General features: G+C 45.8%; 1 protein-coding gene across 1 annotated transcript; it reads left to right on the top strand.

Moving 5' to 3' along the window:
- Positions 1-12132, top strand: wrap53 (WD repeat containing, antisense to TP53). Its single transcript, XM_079185155.1, has 11 exons — positions 1-183; positions 614-1076; positions 1207-1393; positions 2407-2502; positions 3294-3402; positions 4713-4801; positions 6849-7072; positions 8166-8377; positions 8836-8939; positions 9128-9271; positions 10604-12132. The coding sequence occupies exons 2-11, from the start codon at positions 794-796 to the stop codon at positions 10833-10835; spliced, it is 1680 nt and encodes a 559-aa protein (XP_079041281.1). The 5' UTR covers positions 1-183; positions 614-793; the 3' UTR covers positions 10836-12132.
- The last annotated feature ends 642 nt before the right edge of the window (positions 12133-12774 follow it).

The following is a 12774-nucleotide window of genomic DNA, read 5'->3' as shown; positions in this document are numbered from 1 at the left end:
TGGCTGCCCACAGTGTTTACAACTTCTCGCAATGAACGGATGAATAAAAGCACTCCAAGTCCCGAAGAAGAACGTCGTCGAATATCTCTGTGAATCATTCTTAGTCTCCGGCTTGCTGTGAACCGTTTTCACCATCGACGAGAGAAGTGTGTCAAGCCAAACTACGAGCAGGCCGCAACACAGGTAAGTAGCATCAGACCGCTAGCATAGGCTAACGCTACCGTGAGCTAACGTGAGGTGGTTGCCGTGTTTCTGTTATGGACTGACTCTTAATAACATATTGCCTTATTTGCCAACTTAATTGAAGTTATAATGATAGGAGCAGGGCGTGTACGGGTTTGTGATTCAATTCCTCGCGAGCGTGAACTTAGCAAAAATGACCATTAATGCTAGTCTACAGTGGTTTGCACGTCACGAATAGCCACAGGTGTCAGTTGATTGTTTGCACGAGCCCGTTATTTATTCCTCTCAAGAAACGTCACGTTCACGTCTCTTAATAGACGGATGTGTTTGGGCTTTTGCAAACAGCTCTCATATTCTGCATTGTTTTATGTGCTCTCCATCTGCTTGTTATTGTCCTCACCCCCCCCCCTTTCCCCCCTCTGTTTTCTAGGCTAGTCGGTGCTGTGATGTCCTCGACCCCCAGCAGACTCAAACACCCACACTGCAGGAAGAAGCACTATCCTAGTAGCACTTACCTCACCCACGTCTGACAGCCAACCACCGGACTCGAGGCAATTTGGAGGTGGCCAGGTGGAGGACTTGACGGGAGAGCTTGAGAAATAAAGGAGAGATGTCTGACTCGGCTGAAAGTGGTGAAAGCGGTGGAGTGACAGGCGCAGGGCAGGACGCAGAAGCGGATGGCGAGCCCCCTCATCAGGCACCAGCTTTGCCCGAAGGTGACCGCTTAGAGGGAGAGGTGACCTCAGAGGACGGGCCACCTTCGTCTGCCAAGCGGCCCAGAATAAGCGAGGAGGAACCGGGACTGGAGCAGGTTGCAAAGCCTGTCGATGTGCATGGAGAAACACCGGCACAGACTGGCCTGCTGCAGGAAGATCCAGCCCCACCAGCACAAAGTAGAGTATATGCAGCTGCACATAAGAAAGGGATAAACATGCATTCATTCAATTTAAGATTTTTAATGCCTGTCAGAGATTGTGATTCAGGTTTATCTGGGAGATAAATGAGTTAACCCTCTGATGCTAGGAATAGGAGATCCACCGCAGCGTGAGGACGTAGGGGAAGAGGCGCCCGTGAGCGGCGGAGGTGAAGAAGAAGAGTGCCATCAGAATGGAAATGGAGGGCATGATGCCCCCTTGGAAGAAGGAGAGACGAAGCCAGAGGAGGAGCTCGACGATAACGGATCTGCAGACAGCCCCAGTGAAGGGCAGCGGTGAGTGGAGGAAGAAGTCAGTTATTTTTAGCCTCTCTTTCCACGTAACTACGGCTAAAGCTGCAGCAGAGCAGATACACCAACATGTGAGCTATTTAAAGGAGGAATTTGTGGGGGTTGGAGGTGTTATGTAGTGTTTATGAAGATGTGTTGAACATGTTTCTGAAATAGGTTTTCACCGTATACTGATATATTCTATCAATATAATGTAAACTGATAACGTAATATCAAAACAGTTTACTTACCAGACTTTCTACCAAAGAAAAGTCAAGTTTCAGAAAAATGGAATAAAGTTGTATTCACATTGATACCATCAACCATATTTACAATAATGAGAAAAGGTTCCTGTTGTGGGCCTTCAAACAAGTAAAACATGTAAAGAACACTGTCAATCTATAAGCTACTACACCCTGTTTTCAGTTTCCTCAGCCAAAGCCAGGCAGGAAATGGCGAGCGAGCGACTTGTTCTTATCGGAATATTACGATAATTGCACAGTCGCAGCGATTAGGACATGTGTAAGGTGTTAGCCTGCTTCCTCTGTGCTTTTTATGATGGCACTGATGTTGAAGTGTGGCATCAAAATGCACCGCAGCATCAACTGATAAATAATGTATAATATTTACCACTGCCAGTCATCCCAATAGCAACATTTAGAGAGGATTTAATGGGACAGAAAATGGTGGCATAAACCTGTAGATGTGTGAAATGTAATTAACAACCCTCTCCACTGTGTGGTGACACTGTCTGCTAGATTCGTTTTGTGCAATTTGAAACCGTGTTTTTATATACTGCAACAGTTTCGTCCCGGGCGAGGAATACTATTTAACTGAACTAAAATAATTCTGAGCAGAGCTACGAGTCACGGTTGTGGTTGCATTCATTCTGGTAACTTCCTGCCCTTGGCATTAGTAAGATGGAAAATGTAATCTTTCCGTTTGTTGTGTGATGTTCCCGTTCCTGTCTGTTAAACTCATTCACTGAAGAGTTGCCTTTCTCTCTGTCTTGCCTCCAGCCTTGGCCTAGATTTTACAGAGAACCCCCAGATGCTGACTGGTTCCTGGACTGAGTACTCCAACTTTCCAGAGAATTACCTCAAAGGCTGCAAATGGTAATCTCTTCTAGAATTAACATGACACCTACCATGTGGACTAGGTTTAGAAGGTGCTAAGTAAAAAAACGTGTTCGCCGTCATAATAGAATTTATCATTTGTATGATTACTGTAAAAAATGAGATCATTACATTCGTACATTTTGTGGAGAGATGCACCGATCGATCAGCAAAGGTTCGGCCACGACCAGTGACATGCAGATGCCATCGCATGATTGTTTCACATTGACACACAGACGGTAAAGTCAGACGCGCGCACATGTCCGTGATGTTGAAGTTTAGTTTGAGTGACAAAGACATAAAGTTTCAAATAACCACGATAGAAAACCAAAACCAAAGTAAGATGATCACATTTAGAATTCTTTCTACGCTGACCTCAGCAAGGTTAAAATCATTTTTTCGGGACAGTGGTGAAAAGACGTGAGTCTGGAGCGTTGCTGTCAAGTATAGTTCTTAGAAAGAAAATCTGAATCCACAGTTCAGGTTTTTAAAATTACGGAAATCAGAATCGGCCAAGAAAATTACAATTAGTGCATCTCTAATATTGTGTCCAGGAGCAGATATTAGTGCTGGGAAAAGACTTTCACCCTGTTTGTCATTCTCAGGCTATAGTGGGAACAATAGTGCAGACGTGAGGCCACTAGTAACAGTCTTAATCTCATGGCCAAGATCAAATCAATATGTCAATCGAGTACAATTGAAATGTATGCTACAGTAACATAAAACACACCTGTGTGCATGTTCTCAGTTCACATCATCTTTTTCTCATCATTCCTACTTTTCTAAACTAGGGCTCCTGATGGTTCCTGCATCCTGACCAACAGTGCAGACAATGTGCTCCGTGTGTACAACCTCCCTCCAGAGATTTACAGCTACAACTGGGACTCGCTCCCTGAGATGGTGAGCACACGGATCGCTGAATGCTTGTGTGGATGCAAGGAAAGTATAAAATAAAGGTTGGCTCGCACTGCCGACAGTGTCGTAGCACCCACCCTCAGGTAAACACTGTCAGCTCTGTCTGAACTTTCCCCGTAGTTTGCGCCGTTAGCACCGTTAGCTATGAGCCACCGGCTCACCATCGACATGTTGAGAGCCGTTGATAGGCAATCAAAGTGCTCCCAATCACGGATTTTGCACTTTTTTTAAATTACATTATAATTACGAAAGGTTTTACCTTGAATTAACCAACATTTAGAAATAAAATTGAAACGCTTCCTCTAGTACGCTCTTTGCTCATTCGTTGGATGAGCCTTTATCTCGGTCGTGTCGAGAAGGTAAGGAAAGGTTGCCAAACTCCTGACCGAAAGGCTTGAGGTCGGTCATTGAGCTTGAATGGTTACGGTTGGGATGGGTCGTTGGATCCAAACTTATATGTTCCACATTATCAATCCAAACCTCAAAGTTTAGTTATTTAACAAACACACAGAGAACACAGCATACTTACTTAGTTGTACTGACCACAGTACATCAATGAAAATTCACATATCGTTAGTGTGACTGAAATTTAGTTAATAGCAATGTGACATAAATATGAGAGAGGGAACGATGACATATTTAACTTCTTAACATATTTATATCCACTTGCATTCTAAAATATATTTTAATACAGATTTTATTTACTGTGGAATGAAATTGAGTATCGAGAATCTAAGAAGGTCTTGGTTTTGACTCATTTCTGTTATCGGGACTTCCCTGTTCTGCACCACTGTAGAAGTTCTTTAATCACGTTTCTTTTAAACGGTACACATTTTTAGACATTTCCAGTCGAGAGGTCGTCAACCTGTCGTGTGTTGTGTCACAATAAACTCCTGTAAAGCAACGTAAGGCAGCCGTTTAAGAAGATCACTTCAGATCTAACGGAATAGGACATTCTGTCCTTTAGGTTTTAGGAAATGTGAAGTGGCGAGCCAGTCTCTTAATTGTATTACAGGCTGGTAGATTTGGATCACTGAACAAAAATAATTGAAATATAATCCATTTCCCCCACTACAGAGATCTCTCACCACTTGTTAAAAGGGGCAGAAAACTGAGCTTTTATTGCTTTATTTCCCACATGCTGCCGCTGGCTTTTGAATGTTTCTACGAGGAAAAGCCGGTGAAAAGCATCAGAACTGTTGGAGCCCATCAGTCTTCACAATTTGTTTACACTGTGTGTGTTTCAGTCTTTACGTTCCTGATGGTTTTCTTTCCTTTCTTTCATTCTGTGGCAGAGTCCGGTGCTGAGGATGGCAGAGGGAGACACCATCTACGACTACTGCTGGTACCCCAAGATGAGCTCTCTGGACGCGGACACATGCTTGTGAGTTCAACTAGAGCTCTGCCAGAGCGTGCCCTGATGCTCCCGCTCTTAGCAGCTGGATTGATGAGACATTTAAAGTTCACTTCAAAGGTCGACCTGTCAGATGGTGAAGGATGGATACACAGAAAAGGCCCGATGTTTATCGAGGCCGGTGTCAGTCAGTGATTGGTGTTTTTAATCTAGATCTTGGACGGTTCGAGTCGGACGCCGTGTGTTTGTTTCTCCGGTTCGCTTGAGCCTGTCTCATAGACTATCCGAACACACAGGATATTGTTGTATGCTTTGTGACTCATCCTCCGTGGTATTTACGCTCGTTGTGGGAGCCGGCTGCCAGCGTGGAGATGGCTGTAAAAGCGTTCTGATGTCTCTCATTATGAGTGAAGATTTGGCCTTCGTGTTGTCTGCCTCTGCCTCCGCCGCCAATGCGCTCGGCTGTTTGAGGCCCACGGTGCTTTTCAGCATGATTCAGCCCACTAACAGCTCTCCCGGGTCCTAAACACCTAAAGGGCCTCGTGATTCTCTGACTTGAAGCATCTCTTTTCATCTTGTTTTTTCTTTTCTGCCGTGTGTGTGCGTGTGTGTGTGCAGGCGCGAGCTCTAGCAGGCGTTTTGAAAAGTGGTAATTGTGACATCACGGCGTGTCTGTGCGTGCGCTGTTGAACACAGCACACATCAGTAACGCCCTGCCATCACCGTGGAGATTGCATGCCGTCCGTGTTGAGAGAGGTAGGGCAGTGCTAACAAGCTGAGGTCAAGTTGCTAACGGTTTTTACTGTGTATACCCCTCTGCCCCCACCTCCCATCGTCCTCCAGTTAGTGCCTCCACCCTCCGAAGGATCCCCCTGATCAGGGCCCAGCTTTGGCACCATGCCACCCCTACACCAGACAGCCTTCACTGTGTAATAGGAGGGGGGGGGGGGGGGGGGGTCAGGAGCTGTATGTCCAAAGATGAGAGTTGTGTAAACAGCGAAATCATCGACAAACGACTCATGTGGACAATGAACCGCTTGAGAGGCCTGTGTGTGTATATCTGCCAAAGGCCTGCCTGTCACGAGGCTGAGGAGAGCCAGCTGGAGCTGACAGACGATATTCTCCATCTTCTTCAGATCACTGCCACGTATCACAGGGGAGCTCCTGCAGGGCGCGGCTAGGTGGTCGGACAAGCTCCGAGTGGATTGTTAAGGGCCAAGCAAAGCAGATCAAAGGTTGTGGTTGTGATTAGTGGAAGATTTAAAGCAAACCTGTTTTTTCGAGGGCCTTTTCTGTCTCCCCCCCCCCCCCTCCCCCTCCCATCGCCCTCTTTTCACATCTCCCATTTTGTTTCTCCCCCTGCGCTCTTGAACTTCTGTCTGCCAAAAGCCGTGTGTTGTTGATGCCCCTCCTGTAGAGAGGGAATAAGGGCCCCTGTTATGGCTCGGTTAAGTTGCACTGAGTTCTAGGCATTGCTCCAAGCTAGCAGCAGTCTAGCATTATAATTGGGCATTTCCCTGCTCTGGAATAAAGCTGCGGCGCAGAGGGGCCATAACGGAACTCGGCAGCAGTGGTAGGGGCTAATTTCCTTTGTCTAATTGAGCCGCAGCGATGCCTCGGCATTTGTTCAGCGCCCAGTAATTAGAGTTAAAAAGGCACGGCTCACTCTTTGGCCCCGATTTGAATCAATAAGAATGGGCTGTGGTCTTGTCTCCATAATGAGCCGTAGCACAATGCTGTGTATCTGTTTTGATGCATTGATACATTCAGGTGGAGGCGGTGCAGTAGAGGTTAGAAAATGAGTCAAACAAGATGTTTTGTGGTCATAAATAATGTATGTTTCGAAAGAATCTCAGCAGCTTCTTTCATTTGAATCTGGTTTGTATCCTGTGAGACGATTGTAAAACTCTATGTGATACCAGTAGTTACTTTTATAGTCAAATACTGATGTGTCACCGTGTTCCTTCACTGCTCGTAAAATATCTTCCTGCGTCAATCACTCTCTATTCCCTGCCTGTCTTTGAGTCCCTTTCCAACGCGTCTTAATAACTCACTCACTCTCGCTCCTCTTCCGCAGTCTCGCCAGCAGCAGCCGAGACAACCCAGTCCACGTGTGGGACGCGTTCTATGGGGAGGTGCGAGCCAGTTTCCGACCCTACAATCACCTGGACGAGCTGACGGCAGCCCACTCCCTCTGCTTCTCGCCCGACGGAACGCAGCTCTACTGCGGCTTCGACAAAATGGTCAGGGTCTTCTACACCGACCGTCCTGGACGAGACTGCGAGGAGCGTCCCACCGTAGGTCGGTTATCAAGCGCTTCAAGCATCACACGATTTAGCTATTGACCGCAAATGACATGTAGACGTCACAGAACAGGGTTAAATCTTACTGATATGTTAATTGTGGTTGCTTTCCATCAAACGTTAATAGCCATTTAAACCAGTTTGATGTATTCTGGGCTCTCGCGTTATGTATTGATTTAAAGGCAGGGACTGTTTTGAAAAGTCTCGCTGTTGTTCAAGGGCGCTTACTTTGAGAGTGAAGAATAAATCAAATCAAAAGATTTGCGTTCGCCAGCTAACATCGCCGAGAAACAAACCCACAAGACAAACAATGAGTAAGCGGCGTCGATGCGAAAAAATAGAGAATGTGATGTCTGTTGTTTTGTTGTATTGAAAAAGTTTGTTGTTTGACAGCTGGCTGTCACATCTAACGGGCTAGAGTCTCCTTGAACAAATCAACAAGGACAGTTTTTATTATGCGCCTCTGACAAGAAATAAAGAGAACTAAATGTTTACTGTGAGGACTTCCTAATCTCTGTCACACACTTCAAACAAGCTTCAGCTCGCTGGCAGTCTTTTGTGAACTGAACCGGTGTCTGCCGTGTAGTTAACGGGCTGAAGTATTGTAAACCACCAAAATCATCCTTGAAAATGTCAACAGATTTATTTATTTACAGTTTTATTTTCCAAAGCAAAAGTTTGAGTCTTCATGTCCTTCACGATTTATCTTCATAATTGATTGCATAAAGTTTCTTTTCAGATGGCAACAAACAAACCTGATAACAGATGCAAAACACCTGGAATCAGGTTTTTTTAAGTAGTGAGCAAAGCTCACTCTGAACTTTGCTGCCAACTCACCATCTTGCTCTGGTAGATTATTGTTGTTGGCTCCATCGGTTTGGCCTCATAATTAATAACTGCAGAAATGTATTGATAAACAATACACGTGAGGACTGTGCCAGACGCTCGCCTCGGCCACTTTGTGAAGAAAAACTAAAAGCCGTTTTTCAAGAGTCAACTTTGAGTGCAAGCGTTGGGGAGCTGTGTCTTCTTGTGAACCTGTTTAAAAAGACTGACCTGCCAAATGTCCCTCTGTTGCCCTCACACTGCAGTGAAGAAGCAGGGCCAAAGTGGCATCATCTCCTGCTTTGGCTTCAGCCCCTGCCAGTCTGTTTACGCCTGTGGCTCTTACTCCCGCTGCGCCGGCCTCTACTCCTGCCAAGACGGCTCCCTGCTGGCTCTGCTGCCGACCCGCCACCACGGAGGCCTCACCCATCTGCTCTTCTCCCCCGACGGCAACTACCTGTACACCGGCGGGCGCAAGGTGAGCACAAGCACACACGCACACTTGGCATACAGCAGCATGCCGACCGGCGACCTGAGGGTAATAGTGCCCGACTCTGCTCTGTTGACACCGCCTGGAGGCTTCTCCAGGTATGACGTCGCACAAATTGTCCTGAATGATTTATTGACAACTTGCAATGTGGAGACTCCATAGCTATCAACCTCTGTGTGATTCAGTGCCTTCCATTCACTCCTGTTCCCGTATGTCACCCTGTTCAGATTGAATGTGCACTAGATAAGCGTTCCAGAGTCTTAAGTTATTATGTAGCTTGCAAGTCCCTCTTCCAGGAATTCATCCACAATTCAGCAACGCGGTCAGGAGCACAGGCTTTTTGTTTGAATATTTAAAAAAATATTACCTGTGATATCCACTGGAAGCCCTGGAATAAATGCTCTTGTGAACATTGTGTGTATTTGTGTGTGTGTCTGTGTGTGTAGGATCCAGAGATCCTGTGCTGGGACCTAAGAGAGCCGGGCAAGGTTGTGTTTTCACTCAAGAGAAACGTGGCCACCAACCAACGCATCTACTTTGATCTGGACCAGTAAGTTTACTTCCCTAACTAGAACTCTAATCAGTGATGTGTTCGTGAGCGATCCTCAAGACCACATAACGTATTAGTAGGAGCATCCTGTCATTCATCTAGTTTTCCTGCACAAACGTTCACATGGCCGAGAAGTCTGGCACTTCATGTTGATTGTGTACACATGATGTTGTTGTTGTTGTGTAAAGGTCGGGCAGGTACCTGCTAAGTGGCGACACAGAGAGAGTGGTGTCGGTATGGGACACCCAGACAGCTCCTCCTGATGGTGACGAGGAGCTACTGCAACCTCAGCTCAGGTTCCAGGCCCACTGGGACTGCACCAACGGCATCAGGTAATACATCTGACCTCTTCCATTGGCTGATGAAGCATAACGCCACTGTGTACTTCCTGTTTCAGGTTCAATATGATGGGACACATAAAGTTGACTAATATTCAGAACTGTACTTGGAATGAAAGCAGTAAAAGGCTCCATTAGCATTAGTTGTTCAAGATGAATCATAATAATAATAAAAAGAATCCTGTAGGGTTGTGCTGATGGATGATAATCTCGGGGTTCAGCGTAATCGCCAATAGCCGATGCCTTTACCGATGTCAAGACGATGTTTGGTTTTCCCATTAATCTATAACAGTAGTAGTAGTATTAAATTCAAATGAATTAGCCCTGTCATACTTAAACGTTTCACGTCGACATCCCGCTATACAACACTTGCAATGGACACACACACACACGCTTGCCTGTTCGTGCATGTGACTGCCGGTGTGTGCGCCTCACTGGCGAGCTGACTGCCGTCCCTCTGCACTGCGCTCATTCGGGAGTTACCGCACACTCAGCACTGTTTCCGTTGTTTGCACTGTTCGTGCTCAGCCGTCAGCATGTTGAGAGCACTGTTGAGGCAATCCATCACTCAGAGATATGCTCTGAATTTGGAGTTTAGCACCTTTTTTAAATAGGCTGTGTCAAACATAGTAATAGAAGAGTATGTTAGTTTTATGTAGCCTGCCCCCGGTTCTACACAGAGAGGAGGAGAGACGGAACACAACACATCTCTTCAGTTCATGGTTCTTAATATAACGTTCATTTCTGCGTTGGCAGGAATATAATTGGACTTCAATACAAACAGACAACTGTGTATAGGAGGCAGAAAGTAAGCAATCAGCAAATGTAGGTCCATCAATCATGTTCAGTGGCTGTGTTGCTGTTATTGTTTTGGTCCTCCAATTATCATTCACGCTAAACAAATCGTCTGAAGTATTTCAGATAAGAGAAGAAACCTCAGCTTTTGAGTTCTCATATTCCTCCGCAGCATCGCTGCTTTGTGAGAACGGAGAGCAATAACACAGCTTCCTGCCCCGGCTCTGCATTCTGTGCAGAAGAGATGAAGCAGCTGCTCAATTAGAAATGATGCATCTGTGAATGTTCTATTACTATGTATGGAATGTGGACATCAATTAATTCAGTTGTTTTAGGACTGTGAAATGCACCACATAGTTCCTCGTGGTGTTTGCATTTAAATGTACTTTAAATGCATAACAAGTGCAGAACTGCAGGGCAAAATACCAGAAATATCAGTTTTCTTGAATCCCTACAAAAATGCATTTTATTTGCACATCCTCCTTTTGGTTTCCTCCTATCCTCCTCATCCTGCATCTTCCTCGTCCACAGTATTCATCCCTTCATGCCACTGTTGGCAACATCCAGCGGGCAACGCCAGTTCCCGTCGCCCGGCGAGAGTGACGGCGACTCTGCCTCTGAGGGCGAGGGAGGTGAAGCTGTGGTGTCGCCTCAGGAGACCCGACAGGACAACGCCCTGAGCCTGTGGTGGGCCGGGCCGCTCGGCCCCGCCGCCGCCGCTGAGGGGAGCCAAGAGCCGAGCACTGAGGTGGTGGAGGCCTGAAGCTCTGCTCGCTCAGCCAGCTGACACAAATTGAGTTACACCTGCCGTGTGATATTTATTTTGGGAGCGCTTTCCATGGATAAAGCTAATTATGAGTCTTTTTGCCATCAGCAACATGAAGTCCTGGGGGGGGGGAAACATTTCTGGATCATTTTTAAACATCTGGTTACTGTAAATATTTACAGTCCAAGTAACTTTCTGAAATTGAGTCGTAACATATCTGCAAGTTTATAACATTTACTGACACACTTGCAGAGATCAAATTAACGGGTCAGTGCAGAACAGATTTACTGGGTTCTGTGTATGAACACTTCACTGTTGTAAAGCCAGTTTGGTAAATATGAATTGGAGCTATAAGCCCAGACTGATCAATGCTAAACGGTTGAGACAACATGTGGAGTGCAGAAGAATTGTATTGGATATCTCTCAATTTAGTTATTTAATTAGCGGAAAAACGTTTTTTTTTTTCAGGCTTCCTGAATTAGAAGCGTTGTGAGGGCCTTGACCTGCCGCCCAGTGTCTGTCTACTGACGCGTGTCTTTAGGCGTGTTTGTTTACGTGTGTGGCTGTAACGCTGCCCCGGAGACCCCGACCTGCTTTAGGTCCAGTCAGTGCCGTTTGTTCTTGAGCTTTGCTTTAGTAAACTGATGGGATCGTCCGTTTTTACCTTCTTTTTTTTTTAAACTGTTAAGACGCACCAGGTGTTGTGTCGCTCTGTGCGTGCCCACAAATGTATATTTTTGTAAAGCCTTGATCATTCTTATTTTTCGAATGTATAACTCTGTAAGCAGCTAGTTGATTACTGTAACCTCATAGCAATCTGTGAACGTATGTAATTAGTAGTGGGTGGTCTATTATTATTTTTCTACATTTGTACGTGTGAGTGGTGATGTGGCAGCACAAAACCTATAATTGCATTAATATTGTGCTGCAGTGGTTTGGCTGATGTTGCGGTCAGTGGGGTGTGCTTTGCTTTCGGTTCTTTTAACAGGTTGATCAGAGGAAGCACAGCATGATCCAACTAAAGCCTTGTATCTGTGACGCTGAGGAATCAATCACTTTTGAAGCTTCTGCTGATTCAGGTTTCACTCCTTGAACTCAAATGTGTTGCCAAGCAATAGCGGCTATGATTGTGTAGCTGCTATTGAACAATACTACACAGATTTGCGTTGCCAGGAAGCTCTAGGAACCATGTCGGCCTCGATCGTGTGACATCCGTCTCTAGCTGGATGGCTGTGTCTGCTGCAGGTGTCTTTCTGGTGTTTATATTCAAGCTGCAGTGAATTAAAAGCATATCTCTTCACACGGTCTCTGGTTTGTTTTTGTCCTTTCTGTTTAAAGTGGTTCAGAGTTGGCTGCCCTGTAATGAATCCCCATTGGATGCAAGACGACGCTCTGCTCGAGTCAAGAGGCAGCTCTTAAAAGCTAAAGGGACTATTGGCTTTCGCTTATGAGATGGAAACTATTCATAGCTTTCACCTTTCCCCACACACACACACACATTCTGTATGAATGCGCGCACACACTTGTGTTTGATTGTCTGAAACCACAGGGGCAGAGAGCCAAGCTGGAGAGCTGGACTGCTGTGTTGTGCAGGTTGCTTAGCGACCGCCTCCGCCTTGGGAGAGGAAAGCAGATAGAAAGATGGAGAGAACAAAAGTGGGGCCAGAGAGAGAGAGAGAGAGAGAACAGCCAAACACGTGTAATAAATAATCCAGTGGTTTAGTGATTGCTACTGCTTTGTCTGATGCTCTGGACTCTGATCTCAACCCCACCAGAGAGTGAAGTGTGTTGTGATGGAGTAGAAGCAGGAAGTGATTATGGCGCTGTGACTGAAGTCGATCTATGGGCACTTCCTTTGGGCTTGATGTTTACTTTCTTTTTTTACTGACGTCATGTAATGACGTCAGCTGTACTGTATCCTCTCTCGTCAACAGAA

The sequence above is a fragment of the Pholis gunnellus genome (assembly GCF_910591455.1).
Source record: "Pholis gunnellus genome assembly, chromosome: 23".
NCBI classification, from domain to species: domain Eukaryota; kingdom Metazoa; phylum Chordata; class Actinopteri; order Perciformes; family Pholidae; genus Pholis; species Pholis gunnellus.
The sequence above is the reverse complement of the archived record's forward strand: the minus strand, read 5'-3'. Positions and strand labels throughout refer to the sequence as shown.

Bases quoted from the DNA above. Each gene is read 5' to 3' on its own strand.
- wrap53 (XM_079185155.1), top strand. From the start codon at position 794: ATGTCTGACTCGGCTGAAAGTGGTGAAAGCGGTGGAGTGACAGGCGCA. The intron at 2,503-3,293 runs GTAATCTCTTCT...TTTCTAAACTAG, and splicing joins TACCTCAAAGGCTGCAAATG to GGCTCCTGATGGTTCCTGCA. The intron at 7,073-8,165 runs GTCGGTTATCAA...CTCACACTGCAG, and splicing joins CGAGGAGCGTCCCACCGTAG to TGAAGAAGCAGGGCCAAAGT.